This window comes from Volvox carteri (genome assembly GCF_000143455.1).
Source record: "Volvox carteri f. nagariensis unplaced genomic scaffold VOLCAscaffold_74, whole genome shotgun sequence".
Lineage (NCBI taxonomy): Eukaryota > Viridiplantae > Chlorophyta > Chlorophyceae > Chlamydomonadales > Volvocaceae > Volvox > Volvox carteri.
This window is the reverse complement of record NW_003307617.1, coordinates 13,360-37,705: the sequence shown is the minus strand read 5'-3', so window position 1 is coordinate 37,705 and position 24,346 is coordinate 13,360. Positions and strand designations below refer to the sequence as shown.

At 55.9% G+C, this 24,346-nt stretch overlaps 4 protein-coding genes across 4 annotated transcripts; 2 read left to right on the top strand and 2 right to left on the bottom strand.

Moving 5' to 3' along the window:
• Positions 1–296: 296 nt before the first annotated feature.
• On the bottom strand, positions 297–3,925 carry cbk1 (beta-carotene ketolase). The gene is made up of 5 exons (XM_002957438.1): positions 3,340–3,925; positions 2,725–2,788; positions 1,965–2,054; positions 1,492–1,640; positions 297–809 (listed from the first exon to the last, which is right to left on the bottom strand). Exons 1-5 carry the CDS (start codon positions 3,815–3,817, stop codon positions 445–447), a joined length of 1,146 nt encoding a protein of 381 aa, XP_002957484.1. The 5' UTR covers positions 3,818–3,925; the 3' UTR covers positions 297–444.
• A 221-nt stretch (positions 3,926–4,146) lies between these two features.
• Positions 4,147–12,248, top strand: VOLCADRAFT_98573 (uncharacterized protein; the record flags this gene model as incomplete). Its single annotated transcript, XM_002957476.1, has 11 exons — positions 4,147–4,534; positions 4,716–5,098; positions 6,210–6,419; positions 6,790–6,871; positions 7,472–7,491; positions 7,628–7,828; positions 8,881–8,961; positions 9,276–9,932; positions 10,353–10,739; positions 10,921–11,208; positions 11,274–12,248. 11 exons carry the CDS (start codon positions 4,147–4,149, stop codon positions 12,246–12,248), a joined length of 3,672 nt encoding a protein of 1,223 aa, XP_002957522.1.
• A 260-nt stretch (positions 12,249–12,508) lies between these two features.
• VOLCADRAFT_107696 (uncharacterized protein) lies at positions 12,509–14,567 on the bottom strand (the record flags this gene model as incomplete). Its single annotated transcript, XM_002957437.1, has 4 exons — positions 12,509–12,698; positions 13,117–13,233; positions 13,607–13,743; positions 14,504–14,567. 4 exons carry the CDS (start codon positions 14,565–14,567, stop codon positions 12,630–12,632), a joined length of 387 nt encoding a protein of 128 aa, XP_002957483.1. The 3' UTR covers positions 12,509–12,629.
• Positions 14,568–19,340: 4,773 nt separating this feature from the next.
• On the top strand, positions 19,341–23,726 carry VOLCADRAFT_107694 (uncharacterized protein). The gene is made up of 5 exons (XM_002957475.1): positions 19,341–19,362; positions 19,567–19,622; positions 20,342–20,462; positions 21,238–21,384; positions 22,426–23,726. The coding sequence occupies exons 3-5, from the start codon at positions 20,427–20,429 to the stop codon at positions 23,065–23,067; spliced, it is 825 nt and encodes a 274-aa protein (XP_002957521.1). The 5' UTR covers positions 19,341–19,362; positions 19,567–19,622; positions 20,342–20,426; the 3' UTR covers positions 23,068–23,726.
• The last annotated feature ends 620 nt before the right edge of the window (positions 23,727–24,346 follow it).

Here is a 24,346-nt window from a genome sequence, read left to right as displayed (position 1 = left end):
CGGCAACGGCTGCAAATGAGGATCCCGTTGGAGACGGCATGACTGTGGCCTCGTGTTTTGTACGGCTGTAGCCGTACCGCTCAGCGCGTGCAGTCTCCAGGTCGAGCAAGCGGGGAGCAGCGCCCCTTAACGTCCCTCTTCCCTCGTTTGGGAAGAGTGTTTCGGCTCTCTATCCGTCAGACCACCTGATTAGGATAGCTGATCCTGGCCAGCGTCAGCCCCTTGCTCAGGAATGATGTGGCACACACACTCATACACATGCGCACACGCGTCCACCCAAAACCTGCCGTGGGTGGAAATCCCGATGCTGTACAGTCACACATCCAGGGCAATGCTCACAGAAGCCCAGGACAGAGCCCCTGCCCACCTGCGGGGCAGCATGTACATCGCCGTCACCGCTCTTCCCCCCTGCACATCCTGCAGCGTTACTCTGTGGGCCCCCTCTCACCGCGCTGCGACCACGGCAGCTGCTGCCGCAGCCCCTGGCGGTGCTCCCGGGGGGTCCAGACCCTCCCTTCTGTGCTGTGTCTTATGCGGATGCTTCTTATCCCGAGCAATGTCCCGCGGGTTGGTCGTGACGCCTGCGCCGCCGTACAGGGCAGAGGATGCAGCGGTGGCCCGCCTGACCAGGTCTCTGCACACAGGCAGTTGCCACCAGGGCGCATAGGGCCACCGGTGGTGCTCCCAGTGCATGTCGAAATGGTAGCAGGTGAGGAAGGACATCAGTGCGGGGGCGGTGGAGGAGCGGGATACCTGCCAGGGCATAGGGCCCAAGTGACCCATGGGCGGGTGGTGTGGAACATATGTGCCTGCAACGTGGACGGGGCAGGCGAAGTTCAAAAGAAAAGGGTAAGGATTTTGCGAGGAACGGGAAGACGGAATGAATTGCGGTGGCAGTAGGGTCGTCACCACGTGGGGACATGGCACAAAGGAGGGTGTCCCATGGTGCATAACGAGCGAAGCGGGTGAAGGACGGCCTGGGGCCACCCGAGCAGTATGTAAGCTTCCTGGCACATATATGATCAGGCCAAGAGCACAGACACGACATGCGGTTACAATTAGGTGGTTGAGTGGTCTGGCGAAGATCGCTTCCAGCAGTGCGCATGCAATGGAGAGGCGGATGTCCAGCTCCACTAAAGGAGTCCACTACCCAGAACATGAGCGCCTTGAAGAGCCGCCAAACAAATAAAGACAAGTTGATTATCAGAAGATCCAGTGAGGCGGGTCAGGTGTGGATGTCCCTAGCCCTCGAGACCGCTTGGGATATCGACCTCATCCATTCCCAACGAGCGCGAATGGAGATGAAGAGGAGGTACGGAGAGAGGGGAGGACGAGGAGGTGGTAAGGTGAGATGCGAGTGGGGTCGCTCGTTCTGCCTCCGTTTTATCAGCAAGGTCATCTGCACGACCCCACATGCCCCTTGAGGGCTTTTCTTGTTCCCACTTTACAGGACAAGTTCCCAGCTTCCGATTCCGTGGCGTTCTTGCGCACCGTAGTAGAAGAGGCGGAATGCGGACAGCAGCGGCGCCACCGTCATGAACACCAGCTGGTTGGCCAGGGGCGTCCCCAGCAGCAGCAACACGTTGGACCAGGCAGCAATCTTGATGAACTGAGTCACGGTCATATACGACCACATAAACCTATGGCGGTGAAACAAAGGGGACAAGGAGAACAAACCAGATGGGAAGCATGGACATCCAATGCGGGATTGAGCCATCACGACTTTTAGGATGGGACTTCGCCTGTCCGAATCAGCTCGTGCATACAACAGATAAAACGACAGAAAACGACACCGAAGTGTGCGCAATCGGCCTTGTATTGGCACGTTAAGAGATGGCGGCCCTGCAGAGTCTTGACGCTGAGGAACGCACATCAGTCTGCCGGGCAGTACCTGCCCATCCCTCCACCACCCACCAATCTTGCCCAGTTTCCCTGTCGGGGCCGCCCTCCACCCCACGACTTACTGTCCGAACCACAGCAGCATGTTCGGGTTGCCGTGGTGGAAATCTGGATCCAGCGACGGAACGCCCGTGTGGTTGTGGTGCTCCCAGTGCCTGCATATGAGCACGAGGGAAGAGGGGCAGGGGGAGAGGGGGTTGACGGCATGTGGACATGACGGTGCAATGACGAGGATTGGGGGCCAGAGCAAACATGGTTTGATGCGTAAGATGTAAAGACATACTTGTTCCCGGCTGGTCCCGCTCTGGTCGCCAATCGGATGTCGCGACAACCCGTCAGTCCTCACAGCGAGCCCAAAGCTAGCCCGGTTGCCGTTTCCCAAGTTCCGTCCTGTACAGATTGTCATGTATGCGACCCGTTCTACCAAGTTTCCATGATTCTTTCCAGACCATATCTTCATAATGCTGCAGTACCTATCGTATAGTACAGCACACACCGTCGATAAAGATACACGCTAAAGCGCATTCCCAGCATCTCGAAAGGCCTTTTCGGCGGCCAGCTACAACATAAGCCTGGTCATTGCAATCGCGACGATGGGGCCAACGCTGCCAAAGCCCGGCGGACCTTGCAATTTCCGTTTTTGTTTGGAACGTTGGATGCTTCTAGCCCTCCTCACGCAATTTTCGTGTCTTGGACTGTTCCTCCTGGGGATACTCCTAAGCGATGCTATGACCCACCCGCTTTCTTTCCATCCTGATTTCTTTGCCCGCCTGCGTTCTCGTCACCGCCTGCTCCCCCGGGGGAGGTGCAGGTTGCGCGGCTCACTTGCGGTGCAGGATGGAGTAGTCAAACCATGCGTACAAGCTGATGGCCAGCCAGCCCAGGAAGTCTGCAGGACCGTGGAGATGGAAAGCGCCAAGTCAGAGGGTGTGACCATTATGCGGTGTTCGGAGCGGCTCCAAGGCTGATGCAGGGCCGGTGCCGTCTGGTGGCATGACCGCAATCTTGCAGCTATGGATGCATCCCCAATTGGGGAGACGATGTTCACCTGGTCTCGCCTGTTCGTGGGGAGATCCGATGCTCCATCACCATCAAACTGGCGCAAAACTGTCCCTAAAGACGCTGCCTTAAGAAATCTTTCACCTTAGCACTGTACACATCAAGATCAAGCCCATAGATGCACCACATGCTCGTTTTTTGGGGGGCTTTGCTACTGCCTCCTCCATAAGAATGAAAAAAGAGCAAATGGACGGGGGATTTCTTTACGAGTTATAGGTCCGAGAAGTATGTCAACCCCTGCTAATCGTCTAAACCGGAGCTTAGTACTCAAATTTACCGTACGAGCCCCCCTTAACAGGCATTGGCACTTTGACAGCATGCCAGTACCGTCAGCGGGCGTCTGAGGAAAACACAGAAAAGATCGCGCTCTGAAGTGCTCACCATTGAGGCGTCGATTGCGTAGCGCGATGGTCCCGTGCATTGCGTCATGGGTCGTGATAAAGAGCCCCGTATAGAGGAACTCTAACGAGAAAAACACCGCTATAATATGCAGCCACGAGCTAGGCTGCTCGCTTGCCCACGGAAGCTTGATAAACCACAACGCATGGATGAAAAGCGAAGCCCAGCAGCCAATCACGGCGCAGGCTACCAGAATGCCTGGCGAATCTGAGCTTGGAGGCCGGTAAAGGTGAACTAGGTTTTTGTGGGTTCGAGAATCGCCGTCGACCTCTTGAGGCAAATGATACTGCTTCTCCCACACCTTTATGACATCGTTCTGCAACACTGCTGGACTTAGCCCCATAGTGAGTTCTAAAATGCAGGAACGTTTGCAGTTCGAGTAAACTGCAGCAGTATGGTAGGCTGTACTTTCAACCAGAGGGCAAACCTTCCTGCATCTTGTAGTTTGCAGGTAAGACATGTGGCTTCCTCATATAATCTGCAACCAACGTAGTCCTTGGACTGGCCCGCTAACTTTGACGCATGTCTTACGCCGCGTACGACATCAACTGACACATTGTCGCTGATCGGGCATCAACTCCTCCTGAAAATCAAAATCTATGCAAGCTTGCATATGTCATACGCATTGATTGTTTTTCCTGCGACTGCTTTTGGTGCCTTGGCTGGATCCTCAATATCGAGCGCGAGACAGCTTCAGAGCTCCTCATCATCCGCATACCAGTACTGGTACAATACGACCAACAACCTATAAGGTACTGCGAATAAGATGTTTATGATTTTGGCCAAAATATGTGTTTCAGCATTCCAAGGACCCGCTGGTCGCAGGCTGGCTGCTGCATCTTAAAGTCAGCATCTCCTTCAGACCAATTACCCTTCAATCTTTTGGTCACGCTTGAAATCATACGGAAAAGGATTCCGCCTTTCTTGGGCCTCCGCACAGCACGCTGTTCGCTGCTGGCAGCCGCGCCAAGAAAGCCCCGACACGCTAGCTCGCACTTCAAAAATGGGTTTAGCGTGACCACAGCGACAGCAGCTCTCGCCAGGCTGCTCATTTTCATTAAGCCAAATGAATCGAAGCGGCAGCAGCTCCGCCATGGACAGCTTGGCAGCCGCTGCCGATTTGGTCACACAGCAGGTCCTCCCTCAGCAGCCACCGCCGGACTCAATTCCCAAAGCTGTAAGTGTTTCTATATCACGGCAGCCTTCATCTGCGCATAATAACACGGCGGCTTCAGGGTTGGGCCTGCCGCACCAGCCTTCAGCCAGCAGTCCCTCTGCCGCGGCCCCCGCTACTGCCACCGCCGCCGCGGCCACCCTACCCGTCGACCACCTCTCCGGCCACCACGGTCCCAACACAGATCCCTCTCTGGACAGGGGCTCTGTCGATGGCAACGGCGGTGGTGGTGTTGCCCGACCCTCCGCCAGCTCCTTTCCCCCGCCCTTCACCCTTCTATCACCGGTAGTGAGAACACCGCCACCTCTTGCTCCCAGCGCTTTTGTACCGGGCTCGGCCGGTCTAACAGCGATGACAGCCACTGCAGCAGCAGGTGATGGCGGGTGCGGGGCAGCGAACGGCGGTGGCGGTGCTGGGTCGGGCCTCAGAGCTGGCGGCAGTGGTCTTGGCGGTGGTGGTGTGGCTCTATCGCGGTTGGGAGTCCGGCTGTCGGGGCTTGAAAGTGAGCTGGCGGCCGTGCGGGGGGAAAAAGAGGCACTGGCTTCGGAGCTGGAGAGGTGGAGGAAGGTGAGGCATGGTCGGACGGTGGCAAACGGGGAGTTGACGGTCCATACAGGGCTGGAGTTGGGCCGGGAAGGGGCTTTTTCCCTGGTTTGCCGGAGAGGCTTGGAGAGGAAAGGAGTGGAGTGGAAGGTCGCGCCTTGGTGCCATTGGAATTCGCGGATATGAACACGTTTCTGCGTTGTTGAGTCGACCTGGTCAAAAATATTTGTACTCGCGGGAATGATATTGCCGCCCACCTACATGTCGCTTTGGAAAGCAGATTCCTGCATGCTTGGTCAACGCTTTGCAACAGGATTTGTACGTCCCGCCACGAATGAGGGGTTCCGTAAAACCCGGGGGCGCCATGGACGATTAATATTTGAAGTTAAAACTGATAGTTTTGTAAGGCGGTTTGATCCTGCCATCTAGAATTCGGCCTCATCCAGTTACCCGAACATCCGTAGAGACAGAGGTTCCAGCAGTCGCCACCAAAACAGCGTGCGAACTTAATTGCGGTATGAACTCCGCATCTCAGCAGCTCGCCACAATCTTACGCTCGCGATGTCGGGGTTCTGTCTAGGGACCGGATCTAGGACCTCCATCTGCTAAATTAATGCAGCGGTGTCGCCAAACCAGGGTTGGCTATAGGGCCTTCTCCGGACATTCTCGCCTTTTGTATGGGGTCAGGCGAGTTCGTTTTCATGGCTCGGTGCTCAAAAAGCGGCATGATTACGGCACGTCGGAGTGACCGGGGTCGCATGCTCATGTGATGAAGTTTAATCGTAAATCTTCTGCGTCTGGCTAGCCCCCTAGCGTCTACTTATGCGCACACAGCCCATCATGGGGCGTTTTGCAACAGCCGCACGTTAGATGGTGGCGGCCTTCGGTATACGGACCAACGAGACAGCACACCGCAGCACAGCCATTGCTGTACAGAGCTTGAGTGCCAGAGAAAACCCTAAAACCCGAACCCCACATGAAAACAGTCCATTTCTTCCGGGGCGTTTACAAAAGAAAAATAATGTCGCTTAAACTCCAATTTGCCAGCGTTCTGGTCAGATGTAGATACTCACTGTTTCGTTTTCCCTTGGAGGTTGATAGTCCGCTTGTCTCTGCATATCATCACCTCTGGCAGGCCCATTCTGCACTCGAGTCGGAGCTGTCCGCGAGTCGGGCTGCAGTACGGTCCCGAGTTTCGGAGCTTCAGGATGCGGCAGCGGCGGCGGCCCAGCGCGCGGCGGCAGCAGAGGACTTGGCGACGGAGCTTCGGCGCCAGCTGGAGGGCCGGCGACTGGCGCTGGAGGGAGTTCTGGCTGGCAGGGACCGGAGGATTTCGGAGCTGCAGGTGGGTTGGAAGGAGGGGAGGTTGCTGACGGGCTCAGGCAAGTGTGACCCGCGAGGAGGTGCCTCAAGGAGAAGGGGGAGAGCGAGCAAAAACAGGCAACAGATATGCGGAGCGGCGGGGCGGGCGAGGCAGCTGGACAAGAGCCATGGACGAGGGAGGCGCACAGCCAGGGCGGAGGAGAGCCTGGAGAGGGCGGGAGGAGGGAAACCACTGTAACTCCGTTTCCATGGCCGCGTCGGAAGTCGGGATCTGAAACCACCCCACGATGTACCCATCCTAAGTACCGAGGCTGCATTATGTGCCTTCGACACCTCTCGCCAAACCCTACAACCACCAAGCCCCTATCATACCTGCCCCTCCCGTACGGCAGACCTCGCTGGCTTCCCTCGGTGAGGAGCTGGGTGCCAAGGAGGCTGAGCGGGCGGCTGCAGCGGGTCAGCTGAGGGGCATGGGTGCGCTGGTGGAGGCGCTGGAGGGGGAGCAGGCGGCGCTGAGGCAACAGGCAAGGAAGGGAAGGGGGATATAGCGGGGAAGGGATGCGAGGGAAGGGGCTGGGGCAGAGTTAGTGACGCAGTGGTTTGGACGGCTTGTAGGAAGAAAGGGAGAGGGGTTTTGAGTGCAGAAATGTTTTCCTGTAATGGACTCGTTTTATTGAAGGGCAGAAAAGATGGATGAACACACTGGCAAGCCAGGAAAGCGCGTAACGGCCTAAAGGGCGTTGGGAGATGTTGAATGGAAGCTTTTGTGCGGCAGCTTGTTTGGCAAATATACGAGAGATAGTATATGGCAAGGAAGAGGTCGTCATATACCGCCAATGACTCCCTCGCTAATGGCCGCACCACCAGGTGGTGCCAACTGACCTAATCAGCAGATGCAGACCTTTTGCAGAGGTCGCATACATACATACGTACGTACATACCAAATACTTGGATGGGAACTACCAAGGGTATCCCGGGTTGGCGCCGGGACACGTCTCGGCCCCTCTGCCTTTGCGGACGTCAATTAACCCGCCCTTCACTTGCATCCGTTGCTGGTCTATTCCTCCCCCCAAGATGGAACCCTTTGGGCCTGGGTGAGGACGCATGTGCGATGTTTGTTTCGGCGCTTTGGAGTGGTGTTGGTCGTAGCCCACACAATAATTCACCAGTCCTCGCCCATGGATGCACCCCCCATCACCCGCCGGACCCCCCCCGTCTCCCCGTGTCCAGTTATCGGAGCTGCGGTCCCGGCAGCAGAGTCAGGAGGCGGGGCTGGTGGCCTGCAAGCGCTGGGTTGAGGAGCAGCTGGGGGAGGGAGCAGTGGACGGGGCAGAAGGGCCCAGGGGGTGCGGTCGGGGCGGGGACAGAGGGCTGGTGCCACTGGCGGCGGGGCTGCGGCGCTGCTTGGAGAGAGTGCAGTCAACGACAGAGGTGGGCTCCGGTTGGGAGGGGAATATGAGGGGCGCGTGGGGGATGTTGAGGTGCGTGGTGGGGAGGGATGCGTGTGCGAACAGAGGGGTAGCGAGCGAGGGGACGAGGGCAATTAGGCAATTGGTTGGGCCGATATTGTGTTGCCCTACATACACAAAGCCGCGTCAGACTCGGGCTGGTGATGCCATGCACCCTGCCGCGACCCGAGTTGCCCGATACCGCGTAGCTCGGGGCGCAATACACTTACGGTGCACTTTGTAATATGGTGTCGTGTCATATCACGATTCGTATGGTACGGCATCGTGTCATATTGCCGCGCCATATTTTGTCGTACTGTATGGCTGGAAGTAATCTCGCCAGACAAGGATTGTGCGGCACAACGTATGTCCGGCAGTCGTCCAGTCCGGACGTGCCGTACGCATGAAACCCTCGTGCAAGCATGTCTTCCCTCGCCAGGGGTTTCTCGCGCCGTAGTGCGACACACGTGCCCACCGAACCAGCATATCGAGCATAATCCGTCATCCTACGCACCTCACCATCTCCATGTAGTCGATATCACATACGACCCAGCCATCTTCCCGCCTGCACCCGTTCCCTCTCCCCCTTCTCTCGCGTTGCGTCGGTCGGCTGGCCGGACTAGGATAGTTGGGTCAGTCGGGTCGGGCGCGTGTTGGGGGGTTGGGAGGAGCACTTGCATGTCACCAGCTTTTTATTACCAGCATATCAGCCAGGTTTTGGTCCAATGCAGCCGCCAGGCCGGCGGCAAACTTTATTCCAGCTCACATCATCAGTTTTTTACTACTTTCTTCGCCGCCTCTACACACTACCTTTACTCCTTGGCTCTACTGCTTTTCTTCCGCTCTTATTTTAGTCTCGGCTGCTAGGTAGGTAGTTTCCGCGGTCGTCATCACTGCAGCATCCCGAGCCCGGCTCCTTCAAAACCGACTACTGGTCAGTTCTCCTTCCTGTACACTCTTTCCTTTGCAGCAGCTTCACTCGCGCGTGTTTCGTCTTATCCCCCTTCTCATCCACTCCCTTTGATCGTCCCTCAGCGGCTGCGTACGTCCGAGTCAAGCTGTACCGCCCTTCGGTTGCACAACAACGAACTCATGGCACAGCTGCATTCGGCACAGGTGGGCTGGGGGCTAGGGGGTTGGGGGTTGTGTTATGAGAGTGGAGAGGCTAGGTTCGGAAGGGGGGGAGGGTGTTGTGTGCGTATGTATGTGTGTGTATGTGTGTGCTCCCTTAACGGCAAGGGAAGTGACAACGAACAAGGGGAACAGAGAAAGGTTCCCCCAGTAAAGAATCCGCAGGGAGCCCGATTACCCGGGAAGCCGCCTCGCCACACAATCCCTTGTGGCTAATGATTGCAAGCAGCAGTCTGCGATTGGTCCATTGGTGTCGGTTACAAGGGCTACCCAGGGCTGTGTGTACCTCAAACGCGCAGGACCTGGCTTTGTGCCTTCGTCAGCAGCTGGCCGTGCGGGACGAGCAGCTGGCGGCGTCGCTGGTGGAGCGGAATCGGTTAGCGGAGGCAGTTGCGGCGGGGATGATTTCGCTGGAGGAGGCGGAAGCGGGTCGCCAGCAGCTGACGGCGGCCCTGCAGCTGCTGCAAGAGAGATTCAGCGGAGGATTCACGGCGGCGATGGAGCGAGCCGCGGCGGCGGCCGCAGATGCAGAGGTAATGCGGCAACGCTGCAAGGAGCTTGAGGCGACAGCGGCCAAGGCGGAGGAGGCAGTTGCTGCTGTCGCTGCTGCTGCTGCAGCCGCGGCGGCGGTACCTGTCAAGGCGTCGGTCGTGGACGCATGTACGAGCACTGCAGATCTGGTGCGGCCACTTGCCGTCGTTCCAGCCGCAGGCGCCTGCGGCAGCGGCGGCCTTGGCGGCGCACGCTCCCTGGGGCGTCCGTCGGGTACGGCAGCCGTTGCGGCGCAGCAGGCGGGATCAGCTGATGGGCCGCTGCCAGTTGCGGCCGCAGTAATGGCGGCCGCGTCTGCACCAACGATTGCACTGGCGGCGGCTGTAGCTCGCGGCGCAGATCTTAACACGGTCAAGCCTCTAAGCGGCAGCTCGCTACAGCCGCTCAAGTCAGCTGGCATCTCCGTACGGCCGTCACCGAATTCGGCCCCGCTGGTTCCTGTAACGGCCGAATTGCAGGCAACGGCCGGCATTGCGGCACCCGCGACCGGTGCTACGTCCATTAGTGCAACGGCCGCCACCAATATTGCTACAACCAGCGCTGCAACTGCAGCTACCATCCCTTTGATCACCGCTGCTGCAACTGCTGCCACCGTTGCAGCTGACGTCATCACCGTCGCTGCCGGGCGTGCCAGCAAGGTGGAGCGGCCGCAGCCGCATTCCAACACAGCCACAGCCGCATCTCTGAGCCGCTCGGAGACGCTACTTAGGGCACACGCACGGCTTTCGCACGGTCTGGCAAACAACGGCAGCAGCAGCGCCTGCGTGCCTGACAGCGCCGCGGCGACGGCAGCGGCGGCCGCATCCCCATTGCTGGCAATGCAGCCAAGGGCTGAGATACCTATTCGGTTGACTGCTGGGCCTGAGGGGGGTGCTCTAATGACGCAGGAGAGCGGCAGCCCACTGGCGGCAGCAGCGGTGGCGGCGGGGGCCGCTGGGGCAAGGGCGGCGGGTGCCGCCCAGTCTGTGGCGGGTGCCTCTGAGGCCCCGGTGGCGCTGTCAGGACGGGAAGACGCCATGGCGGTGGATGCAAGCGGAGCGGCAGTGCAGGACGGAGGGGTTCGCAATGCGGCGGCAGACACCAACGAACCAGTGCCGTTGTCGGTATCGCCGGTTAAGCGGGAACAGCGGCAACAGGAGCAGAGGCAAGAGCAGCAGCGGCAACAGCAGCACCAGTGGGGACGCATGGACGCCACTGAAGCGATGGAGCCGGTGGGGGTCGACCTGCCACCCTCCCTGCAGCCTCAGCCTCAGCTGCACCAGGGGGCCGGCCCAGAGACTGCGGACACAGCACCGCCAGAGCAACAGCAACAGTTGCTGGGCCCCGTTAGCCAGCATCTTGAGATGGCCCGCCCGTCTGCTTCTGCGCCCTACACGGCTGGGCCCCCAGCAGGGTCGCCGAGGGGAGTTGCCTGCCGCCCCAATGGGGATGAGCTACAACGTGATGGGCCAGGGCTCTCCAACACGACAGTGTCAGTGGACCGCCGGAAGGGAGACAGCCCACCGGCTGCCAAGCGACACCGCAAAGACCCCGCACACAGTGCAGAAAGCGCGCATGTCGGTGGCGATGGCAACGGTGGAAGAAACTGCGGCGAACGCGGCGGCAGTGGTGGTAGCAGCGGCAGTGAAGGTGATGGGTGCAGCGGGGCTGGAGGTGGAAGCGGAGGCGGAGGCGGACGAAGTGCGGCGGTTCTGGGGACTTCTTCTACCGATCAGTGTGTAATACGGGTGGATTCTGTTGGACAGGTGACTGGCACCATCGAGGACGAGCTGGAACCGAATTGGAAGGAGCGGCAGGGCCAGGGCGAGGCAGGGGGCAGCATCCGAGACGCGGACCGTGTTCCTGCCGCTGCTGTAAACCATCCGCCGCCAAATGAAGTACGGTGCAACAGTGTTGGCGTTAACGGCGGTGTAGGCGGAAGCGGTATTAAGAGCCGTTTTCCTGAACCCCTATTGGAGGGCGGAACCTCGCCGCCAGCCCAGTTACTGTCGCCGCCTTTTGCACGCAATGATGAAGCCGTGGCGGCGATGTCGACGCAGGCGCTGAGAGATGCCATGGTGACGGCTGCGGCTGCAGCTGACGAGCAGGCACTGCTTTCATTTGACTTCATCGCAGAAGATACGCCGGCATGCTTGGCGCCCGTTAACTTCAGGCCTGTGGACGAGCATTGTCGGCAGGTTGCAACGGGCACAGACAACGGGCCCGGGGGTCCAGGGGATGACGGCAAAGGCGACGGCGACAAAGTTGCCGCCGACAGCGGCGGGCCACCTGCTTTTCCCGCCGACATCGCCGCTAGTGAGGCAGCAGCCGAGCACCAGGGAATGGGGGTTGTGGAAGGAAGTACGGCACTGGCGGGCCCTGGTGCCGGCCGCGGGGATGGGCACGCCGGTGGTTTCGATGACATGTCAAGAGGCCCACATGATATGAACAGGATGTGTGACCCTGGCGCCCATGACGGTGCGGCTGACATCTCTGTTGACAACGCGGGCTTTGATTCGTGGGGCGGGGCCCAAAATCCTGATGGGGCTCACGTTGGCGCGTGTCTGCCGGGTGTTGTGACCGATGTTGCCATTAGCCACGACAGGAGGACGGAGGTCGCAGATGACGCTCCGGGGGCCCTACCTCGCAAGCGGCCGCGTTCCGCTCTGGCAGGTCTGTTCTCTGCTTTTGCACTGGCAGACAGCAGCGACGACGATGGGGAGGAAGAGGAGGAGGGCTAGGGGATGCCGGGCAAGTGGGTGACAGCAGGGATGGCGGTACTGATGGAACCATGCTACGGAGGAGAGGGGGAAGGCAGGTCACTGGGCGGATGGTCAAACTGGCAGGCGGTTAACAATCAAAAGCGGATTAATGCGATGCAACGGTGTGTCCTCCTTTGATCGGAGGGTTACTTGAGGTGGGGAACGTTGGCTAATGAGGGAGTGCGAGAGGTAAGGTGCTGCTGATTGGTGCAGACGAGCTGTACAATAGTAGTCTGTAACCGTAATGTTTTAGTGAAGCACCTGGAGTCTGCTGGGGCTGTACAGTATACAATGATTAGACAAACACCTGTATTTTGCTTGTATGTGTTTCAGCGACTCCTAACCTGGCTCTGGACTTGGCTAAGTCTGGGCGCAGAGTGTGAAGTAAGTGTATGCATAGACGCACACACACGTGAAGTGTGCTCTGGGCTGCACACAGTAGGATGGGTGGGTGTACGAGTGCGAGAAAACGTGACGTGAGCACGGCCCGGCACTGCAGGAGGTGCTGCGATAGGGTGCCCCGTTCGTTTCCCCGTTCGTTTCGTATGGAGGAGCGGGGGCCAGGTTTCTACAGGTGAAGTACAGTGGGTGTGTCGTGCAAAGCGTTGAGGCCGTGAACACCGGCTCGAAAGTGTTTTCCATATGCGTCAAGTGTCAGCAACGAAATAGGTGTAATGCGAAGTTGTGCTTGAAGCCAATGCATTACATTACAGTGGGCAGGACAAAATGTAGACTGCCTATTGTTCTGCACAATAAACTATTGTTGACTTACAACAATTGCCGTAGATGGCCATGGCACTTTTGGATGCCGTTGTCGGTCACAAGCTATTGGGATGTAACAACGCACCCTAGGCACGCGAATCAGCTTGTATAGCACAAGCACGGCCGGCACGGCCGGTTGGTTTTCAAGGTCGCCCAACGATGCTGCCATACCGGCTACAAGGTGGCGGCTCTGGCGCAACCCCTGCACATGCAGGCCAGCGTTTCTAAAATAGAGGACATAGGTGATATGTGTACATGCATCTGTCCATGTACATGCATCTGCACTTCGAACCACGCGCACCATGCTTTACACACGGAACTAGTCCATGCAGACAAAAATCCCTTGGGAGCGCAAACGATGGGGCGCGCATCTTGCGAGCTCCTCACCCCTCATCATCCAGCGCTGCATTTAGCTTGCAATCGCGGCCTCCAGGAATCGTGCAACTGCCAACACGCAAGCACTGGTGGCAGCCACAGCTTGCGTCCTCAGCTGGCCAGGCCCTAAAGGGAATACCAGCTGGGTCCCATCTATCTGCCGCTGGCGGCCTTGGCAGGCGCTATTTAGTGCGGGTCACCGTGTAGCGGCAGTCACCGGCGACTGCCGTCGTGCTCCCCCCAGTGTACAGGTCGTACCACAGGAACCTGCTGCCAAACACCCGGTCAAGCTTGGGGACCACGCCCGCAGGAACAGCGCAGTTGATGCGTACGTAGCCTGCATGAACATAGGTCCGTAATGTGGGTGAAACCGAGTGGCCATGAAGAGACGAGACGTCGCGAAGGCATGCTGACAGTATGTACACGGGTCACATTCCCGTTGAGGAACGTAATGCAGCAGGAAGTGGGTGGCGTGTTGGATTTGAGTATTGTGCACCAGCTACTACAGGTCTGGTCTGGTTTGAAGACACTACTGCAACTAGCGGCTTATGGTCCTGGGCTCGATTTTCCCCGACAATATATTTGTACGGGAGCTTGAGATTATCGCGATGATGCTGAGGTGTGGAGGTGAGGTCACAGTTGATGGACGGAGATTCGCATACTGGATTGGTGGCGACTGCTGAACCCTCTGTCTCTGCGGATGTTCGGGTGAAAGGATGAGGAGGGATTCTAGAAGGCCAAATCAACCGCCCTGGACTTGCAGTTCGTATGGCAGTACGGTGTGGTAATGGTGTATGGTGCTGCATGGAGTTCAATCCTACATGACAATCCAAAGTGCACAAATGGCCCAGAAGCCTCTCACTCTGTAGCAACAACAACACAAAATTGTTTATGCACAGGAAAGCGCGCAGCACGAAAACATGGCCCGGGATGCCTGGCCTGAATTGAGCAGCAGCTGGTTGCATGCAACCATATGTACATACGGCGACACACGCACTACTGGATGGGGAGCTAGCGCGTTATTCGCGACTATGTGGGAGCATTTTGAAGACTGTGGAGTCGCGCGCTGTCAATCTACGTGTCTTGATGCGGCTTACCTGAGTCCGAGTCAACCTTGACGTGGAAGACCCGGCCATAGAAGCTGAAGTCGGGCAGCTCCATAGCAGGTGCTAGCGTACCCTACACCCACCAGCGCTCACAAGGAACGCTTGCGTTGGTCAGCGGTTTGCTGTAGCAGCTGGCCGCACCAAAGTTTGAAGACTTTTTAGAGGTAGATTTGTTGAGGTAGCTCGGTTCTGATGGAAAGGTTGTGTACAGAGAAGGTTAGGCTCAGTTCCAATCGACGCGGCCCTTCGCAGCCCTGTCCTGGTCTTTCGTGTGGCGAGGGCGGAGCTAGGCGGCAACAGTCGTCCTTGCTACGCTGCTGCACTTTTTCCTTTTAATGACGCGATACAATCGTCTGCTGAAGTTGTACAAGAAGGGCAGTTTCAAGCGTTGTGCTTACTTTCACGAAAGCACGATTCCGCAAACGAACACAGCGAGCGCCTGAACATGCCGTGCGGACAAGGTCTGCCGCCCAAGATTTGCGTAGCTATTGACACGGGTGTGTCAGATAGACCAGATTGACTGGTCAGCAGCTAGCTTCCGCTTTTGCAAACTGTTCTGGCATCCGTAATTATGTCTGTCAGTTGTGCGAGGCGCAGGTTAGCAAAGAAAGCCAAGAGCCTTTGTCCAAGGTTGAGTTTCGAGGAGGCCTATCTATCCCAGAATCTATCCTCGCCGTGCCAGAACCCTGCCGGGCTTCTAGAAAAGCATGGAGCGTAAAAAGCTGAATGTGAATTCAAGGAGATTATGCGCATGCACACTTACCACCACTTCCTTATCGCGTGCTTCTTGTAGCTAGTCTATGAATTTTCATGACATGTCAATGCAAACCGTACTGCCCCATGGCACGCAAAAGAACGTATCAATGGGAATGATACACTTGGTCTAAGTCGGTGCTTTTCGTCCAGCTCCGCCAGCCGGCATGACTAGGAGACGCTGGCAGGTAATGAGGCGCAGCTGCTGCTGGGAGCTGCATGTTCTCGCATAATTATGTATTAAAATAAGTGCATTACGCTGTGTGATGCGGCGCGGCGCGTTTTTCCGGGTGCTTAGAGTGCATCCACGCAACAACACCTCCACATGTTGTAACGACGGCGCATCACTGCTGTACGGCTCTTTTGATGGTACAGATACAAATTTTTTGCCCTCCTGAGAAATTGCGATCTTTATTGCTGCTGCTGATTTAGGACTTGCGAGCTTCAGCGAGCTCGTACGGTTTAGACCGTTTAGACGGACCCAAGGCCCAAAGAATAACAGGATAACTTAGCCTTTTCGACGTCAAAGCCTCAGATAAATAGCTACTTAAGAGAAGAAGGAATAGGGATCGCCGATGATCCTAGTTCGCTAGATAAATAAAATTTTGCCGAGAAGTTGCCTACACAAGCTTTGTCAATAGAATTGCCAGTGCTACGCGAGCAACTTTGGCTTGTACAAGCTCCACAAACATTGTAACAATGTGTTTGAGATGTTGTGGCTCTTGCTGCGGTGTCAGCCATGGAGCACGGGCGGCGATATAAAATATGGGATGCAGAGAGACCTGCTGCAGCAATGAAGATCCGGCGCTGATACCTGGCCCTTGCCTTACAAAAGGAGCCATTGATCGGGTTGTTGTTAGCTTTTGGGGGCAAGCTTCGGGGTTCTGCAGCTCTGGGGGTCCCACGGTAAGGATGGGATTTGGTAAAATCAGGCCACCAATTTTTGCGATTGTGTCGGACAAGTTATGTTCACGAGAGCGGGCTATCGATGGAAGATTAGCTGTAAGCCCATCCGTCTTCTTATTTCGGCTTCTTTTATCTCTGGCGCTTTTGGAGCACAGTCCTCATCTAGTAACAACGTGCAAATTCCTGTCAGTAATTGTTGGTGGGCCGTCGGGGGGGGTGTCCGGGGCCCCAATCGGGGAGCCTAATGGCAAACTCCCCCGTGGTCGTGGGCTTCTGAGCTTTACCCCTTGGGTTCGCTTTCTGCTGTCTAGGTGACTTGCGTTGTCTGGTTGTGTGGGTGTCTTGACTGGTCTGATCGTCTCAGGTGACGCAGCCAGCTGGCCCGCTGGCTCTACTCTTCACGAGTCTGGAGCACACAAGCTAGTAAAGAGCTAGTGATGAATGCTGCGCTCTGCGCGAAGCATGTTATGGATTACCTTAACTCATTGGTGCTGTTTTCCACTGTTGCTGTTGGAGTAATGCTGTTGAAGTAATGCAGTTTGGAGTAGTGTGTACGACACCGTTGCAGGTTAGCCTTACGCACCTTCTGAAGCCTTCTCACCTTCCAAGGCCGGATAAGGCCTGATGTTCCACTATTTCTTGAGTTAGCGCGCAGTGATTCGCTACTTCTTCCCTTACGGATTTCGCTAGGTTCTGCTTCCCTGCAGAGTGGATGTTTAATTTTCATTGAAGCATTTTCATTCAGCGAAACTTGCCTTCTTATAACCTCAACTACCAGGCTGAATGTTATTTTTTTGCATACGAGGGCTCCAGTACACATAACGTGATATATCCGAGTTTTCCAGCGGGATGGGCGAGCCGTTGGTCCGGATTCATAACGCCACCGTTTACCAGGTATGCAGAAGACACTGTATTACCTGCTATATTGATTAGGCCTTCCGGAGACAAGCTCCTGGCATCGCAGGTCGCACGGTCCACCAATGCCGTCACCTCGATAGCGAACGGCGACTTCGTGATTAGGTACACTGCTTCCGATGAGGATACGCGCCTTGAGGCGCAGGTGAGAGAATGCTTGTATGCACTTCCGATGTGCGTGCTTACAGCACGGTAGTGGCCATGTGCCCAATTAGCCCTTACCAATGTTCTTGACGTGACAGCAGAAATGGTATGCCAGAGGGGATTCGAGGCGATTGACCGAATCATTTTTTTTTGCCCTGCAAGCAACACCCCGATCCGAGTATCCGAAAGTCAAGAGCGTAACTTGATCCCATCAAGCTTGTAGCCAAGCAATACGCGTGCACTGGGCTGGCCCCGTAGGCTGGCCCGTCTTCGGGGACGGTAGTTTGTGAGGGCTACGTTAACTGACTGCTGGCCATGACATGTGTTGACGCGTAGGTGGGTTCGGTACGATGGGCTTTGGGGCGTGCGGTGGCCGCCCTTCGCTTCGATGATCACACCTACGCCTTTCAGCTGACTTCACCGGCAGATGCGGCAACCGCAGATGCGCGCGCTGGCGCGTGGCCTGGTGTCAACTCACAGGTCACTGCAGCGTTGGCAACGTCGCCTGCATCTCCACAGCCCACGGATGATGCTCTTGCCTTGAGCTGCTACTACTGCCTGACGCTACAGCCTGACACAGCGTTGGAGCTGATTGACCTGGTGCAGGCAAGTACGGCAGGGTGCACCGTGTTGATGCAGCTTCGTTATTGTGCGAGTCAGCTTCTTATCGGTACTCGCTTTCGTAATCGGGCCTCCTCTTGCTGAGCGCCATGTACAAGCATATGCTATGTAGTTTCGGAGATAGGTGCGCCATAAATGCACATTGTCGCGCTACCATGCGGCATGTGTGAAGGTACTTAGCCACTCATGCTGGTCACCGGTAGCCTGCCTACAATCATGGGGGTGCTGCACGTGACAGGTCCCACTGCATCCCTAATGCACCCCGGCTGATTACTCGACGATGGAGTATGCGGATCGCAAGGGTCGACCTTTCCACATACTTTTTTTATTTTCGGTAGCATGTAGTCTTAAAGCGGAGTTCCTGAACCAACCGCATTTGTGAATCGCGTTCGGTCTGAGCCGTGATGAGGTGAGGGTGTTGCGTGAACTGCTGTGTGCATGTGCCTCCTCGCTCCTATCGCATGCATACAGGCCATCCTAGCGTCTGGTACTGCTTACCAAGACTACGAACGTGTACAGCAACACGAGGAATCACGTGCTGCTGGTGGGACGGCGGTTGGTGCGCAGTATGGAGCTCCTACAGAGCTGCCACCTGCGCAGGTGCGTGCAATCCAAAGTAACAGTGGTTTGTGTTGCATATGCGAGTAGCTCTCCGCGGGGGAGTGAAAGGACATGCGTGGCTTGCGTTTGATTGCCGTATGGGGCTTGTGGGTGTTATGACGGTGTGACCCAGGTGGGTGAATGTCGTTGTGTGGTTTCCTGGAAAGGGCGCACCCACGTCATGCCTCATGAATCATGAGTCATGATCGTCACGCTCCGTATGTCGGTAGGTGAAATGGCAAATGGTTCATTGATCAGGATGACGGGGAGGGGTATATTCGGGGGAAGGCTCAGGGCTTTCGGTCAGTGTGACGTTTTCCTGGGTGGCAGTATTCCCGGGCAGCACACAAATGATACACGATGCTCTCACGTCATGGATCACGTTCATCGCTAGGTAGCCGTGAGGCAGCTGGTGAACTATCCCAGCTTGCACCTGGACATGTCATCCAGGACAGCACGGTTGTGGGCTTCAAGCGAATGGTGAGAGTTCTTGAAAACGGTATGAGAATCTAATAGAATGCATTGACCCCAGGGCTGAGCCAGCGAGTCAGTTGCATCAATGGTCATCAGCCACTCATTTTGATAGTGCTCTGCTTGCCAAGTACGAGGTCATCAGCGTGCACACTGGCGCACCCCGTAACTTGTGCGCTGGAATCTGCTCACAGAGACCAACGATTGAGGCGGCAAAGCAGGCTCCGCAGCCTGCAGCAGGGCCTGGCCCAGGGCCCAGCAGTGCCGCCAGAAGGGCGGACCGCATCGCCGTGGGTCTGCAGCAGGGCGGGCAGGTGGCGGCGGCGGGCGTTTTGGCGGCGGCGACCTGGGCTGGAATGGCACTGAGGCGAGGGGCAGACGCGGCGGTGGCGCGCATCCAACCGTCGGAGCAGCCATGTACAATTTCACCTCAAGCTCAGGTAGCTAGGCAGCCCAACCGGGTCTGGGCTTAGTTGGGGCCCAATGGAGGGGCATTAAAGCGGCCAGCGGGATGCGGGTTGGGGAACATCAGGTTAATGCATGCTCCTCGATTTTTATGATGGCAATGGGTTAGCCCTGGCTGGTGAAGCAATTAGCTGGAGTAGGTATTCTGAAACGACCGTATGCCCCCATCTGCGCGTCAGGCACGTTTGGAGCGAGCCAAGCTAGTTGCGGCCCAGGCTGCTGAGGTCAGCGGACGGTGAGCGCATGGAGGTTTCCGGGCTTTCCACTCTTCTTCCGTACTTGCAAGCACTCCATCCTGCTTGTTTCCACGAATATTGTTGTTGGCCACATTCCCGCTTCTAGATGCACGCTTGCTGCTACCTCATGTCTTGGAGCAAATGTTTTGGTCGGCACACGCCGACTTGGACTCGTGACCTGTGATCCCTATTCTGCGGAGATCGCTGGGCATGCAAAAATGGCATTGTGATCTGCCTGGTAGTTTTATCTGGCCGTTGTTAGGGGGGTGGTGATGGCTTGAGTGCCATGGGGACGCGGCGCTGCTGTGTTGCATTTGCAACCCCCCAAACCTCGGCTAGGCAGGGTGACGCAAGTGTTGTTTCCATTGTCACATTATATACACTACTCTATTTCCTTTAACAAAGTTTGCCAGTCACCGTGGCCACGGCGCCACATGGATGCATGCGAACCCACGTTGGATCACGAAATATCAAGACGTCTTTGCCGGCGCAAAGCGTCTGGAATCATATAATCTTTTGGGTGCAGCCTGGCGGAGAAGCGGCCCAAGGGGATTGGAGCCCTTTGGGGTAGTGCCTATCTGCTTGCCTGCTGTCTGCCTGGGTGCCTGCATACATTGTCCTCATTTGCTTCTTATCTTATACTCCACACTTCATACGTCCCATCCAACAACATGTGCATGCTGTATGCTCTCCTCCTTATGACCCACTGCTGCAACAGGGCAGTGGCGGGGGCTCTTAGCGTGACGGCTACTGTAGCGGCCAACCTGGCGCAGAGCATCGCCGCCTCGGACCTGGGCCGCAAAATGGGCAAGACAAGGGTGGCAGGGGCATCGATGCAGGCAAGTTATTAGCTTGTTTGTTGCTGCTGTGGCGTAATGCGCGGATGGGTGAATAAAGGCAGTTGTGCTCTGCTGGAGATCCGTAAAGCAGTGTCTTGCATGGGAGCGGCTTAACATTTTGGTTGGGCAGTGAAACCCTCCCAAGGGACTGTCATCCCCTCCTTGGTGAATCCCGTAACTAGTAGATGGCTTTTGGGAATTGATTTCGCTAGCTGTGGCCATAAATTTGGCCGTAAAATCCTGAGAGTAGCTGCAATTATTCCTTTCAGGAAAATGGGACCTGACGCGCAGTTGTTTGGGATGTTACACAAAATCAACCCAAGGAGGCACCGCTCGTCAACTTCCGTTACAACTGCTCTCCGTCGCCTCTTTGGGCATCAAACGCGTGCACCTCAACTCTCACCACGCTCTCGACCTCTTTGGACGGGTAGAGCAGTTTCGCTCCACATAGATAGTACGGTTCCACATAGATAGTACGGCTCCACATAGATAGTACGGCACACATATCGTCTATAAATGCGCCATAATGCGCTCTTTCAGCTGTTTATGAGCGGCCTTTCCAGTGGCCAGCTATTACAGTACCTGGCAAATCCTTGGTTTAGAACTAAGCTGCTACGCGATGTTCAAAACGGACCGGCTGTCATCCGCCGTCCATGTCCCCTCATCAGCATTGAGAACGGCATCAAGATGTGTTGAGAAGGAAGAGGAGAGTCTTATGGTTTTCGGCTTCACTACCTTAGTCCCCAACCTTGCTGGCCTGTGGCTGCTATCGCAGGATCTCCGAAAGGTCGGCGTTGCTGGCGTAGAGGTGGTGGAAGCCTTGTACGAGAGTCTGGCTGATGCAGCACGCATCGTGCTTGCGCATACACACAGTGCAGCCACGCAAGTTGCGTACCACAAGTACGGCCCTGCAGCGGCGCAGGTGCGCCCAAGCATGCGATGTAGACGGAGGTCATTAATGTAGCGTTTAGACGTGTAATCGAGTGCCTTGTTTTGGTGCGCTATCCGAAGAATGCCGGTCTGGCAGAATATTTTGGCCCTTAAACAGGAGCTGGGCGGTCAGGGTTAGGGGTGTTGTGGATCTCGGGAGCATGTCAAGTGCTTCCTCCTCCAAATTCTGGTAGTGAACATTGAGGCTAATTTGAAGAATTATTTACCAGATGGGTCCTTGGCAATCAACATGGTTTTTTTTCCGCTTATTTTTCAATACCGATAACCCTTAAGTCAGGGGTCATTCCCAAGGGGTCCAATCTCAGGGGTTCATTTCTTAGGTCATTAAATGAAGTCGTTAAGGACAAATACGTTAGCAGCTGGTCCGATTGCCGGTTATGGCCACCTTAGCTGGATTGTATGATTGCATATGGTGAGGGCAGTGGCTATGAGTTCTAGACGATCGTCCGCCTTTAGCAATAGCTGATTTCGGCAGCAGCTTGTGTGCACAGGCTAACTGCTTTCCCGGAGGGCGCCTGTTGCCGATTGGAGCCCAACATGCGGCTGATAACAACAATTATTTTAAAGCACCATGGCCTCTTGGGGACCTTGTGTGCGTGTATCAGGTTCGTGTAGAGTAGCTGTAGAAGCTGTACAGAACCTGTAGTAGCTGTACAGAGTACGGCACACACATCGTCGATAAATATGCGCAAAGGCGCTCCACCAAGCATCTATGGAGGCCTTTCAGCGGCCAGATACTACAGAACCCGATGGCTCACTGACCTTTGGCACCTCCGTTGGGAGTGCAGACCAGGTGTTAACAACTCTGCTGCACATGTGGCCAAGCATTTAGATGTGAAAGCCTCCTCAGAAGCATGTGAGCCCCAGCATTGAAGTGGTGCTTGGGAGGGATTTTGGACATGCATCTCGTTAGCCGACCGGGCTTACATCTTGTACGATATTGGTCCTGCTTGGAATTCACCACCATGGTCACGCTTTCCAATCCCTTCCTTCTTGCGCAACCTGCATGCAGGCAACTGACACCAGCATGCAGCTGATGCACAGCGTAGTAGAGACAGGGCTCAATGTTTCCAAACTGCGGCCCACAGCGCTGGTAAAGAAGGCAATTAAGGGGACGGCCAAGAATGTTGTCCTTGGGCCGAGAGACCAGCTGCAGACACCAGAACGTCTTTATCAGCAATCTCAGTATACACAGGAACGGCCGGCTTTGCAAGAGGGCTATTACCATGTACCTGAGCCCACAGAAGCTTCCTCGGGGGTGGCTGTAGCAGCATCCCTATTGCCTTTGCCTGGAAACGGCATCAACAACAGCATCTTTGCTGCTATGCCGCCCCTGCCTTCAAGAGCACCCATGGCTGCCGTTTCCACAACAGAAAACAATGCGGGTCCACAACATAATGCAGCTGCTGGGGTAATTGGCGTGTACAGTGGCAGAGATATGACTCCTGCCATTGGAACAGTGGTGGATGGTTTGCCGGTGACGGGGCCAGTCCTGGGACAAGTAGTGACGTTTGAGAATAACGCTCCCTCGGCAGAGGTTCTGCAACCATCCACAGTGATGGCTGCACCAGGGACGGATCAGGGGTTGCCATACCCCACGGTCAGCAACTCACATTACACTGCCCGGTACTACCCAGCGGTTCCCCGTGCATAGCAATGGGTAATTGCACGGGTATGCACTATGCAGGCTGGAGCAAGCCATGCTTAGAGGGGTCAGGAGGAGGGGAACAAGAACCATTCCTGCCACTGCCCAATCCACAGGACAGGACAGACGGTTAGAAGAATAAATCATAGATTGCGCTCCTCCCAGACTTGCTGTACCTTAGTAAGATGTATTGACGCTTTGGTAATTGTTCTGCTGCCTTGCGCATATTCGGTAGGTGGTTCAAGTGACGGTTTGGAGCCATCTTCCGTAGTTATCCGATTGCAGTTGAGTTGATGTAAGAAACAATGAGCTTGCTAAAATCATTGGTTTGGAATACTTGATGTCCTGGCTAAGCTGAGCTTGTGAGTTGCCATTGTGCAGTCATTTGCCCATTCGATATATTTCACCTGATCAAGGGTATGCAAACGGATTTACCATTATTACATTATAACCGGATTTATGGGGCTGCATAGCCAAGACAGAGAAACAGCTCTAGCGATGTGACGAGCTAACGGCAACAGTAAACTATACAGCGTCCGTACCTATCCGGTCAACTGCTGAGTAGGTATAAAAGCCGACGAGCTTGCTAGTCTCCTTGGTCCAAAATGCCTGTTACGCAGTTATGCGGCTGAGCTGAGCTGTGACAAAGTGTAATAGCCGTCCCTTGCCTTAGGCGTTTCAGTGGTCGCGAGGCCGAGGAAGGGGAGGATCTATACCACGAAAGGCGAGAATCCCTATGGCATAAAACGAGGGGTAACCCCCCCTTAAGCATAACCCAGGGGTTAGGGGTAGGGGTAAGGGTAGGGGTAAGTGGTTACCCATGTGGCTATGTACGAAGGGGGGTGGGTAACCTAACCCCGGGGTAGGGGTAACCCCTTACCAAGGGGTAACAAAGGGGTAGGGGTAGCCCCTTACCAAGGGGTAACAAAGGGGTCGGGGTAATATTGTACTGAGGGGTAACAGACAGGGTAACCCGTGTTTACAAGTGTTCCTTGTCCGTATGCCGGGCCATATGCCGGTGTCAATGGATTGTAAGTATGTCCCTGTCCAACCTGCCTACACATGCTATCACAGCTGTCTCATCCATCTATCTGAGCACGTATGCCTATTTCGCCTATGTAAAAAAATATTTGCAAGCCTCTCTATACACTTCCATCCATGCATATGCCTGTATCAAGCTCACATGTCTACACATACAAACATACATGTTCACCAAACACTTCGAGTGTACAATTGTAAAGATTGCCTCACCAACACAAGCCTTGCAGGGCTGAAGAGCCCGCCCATG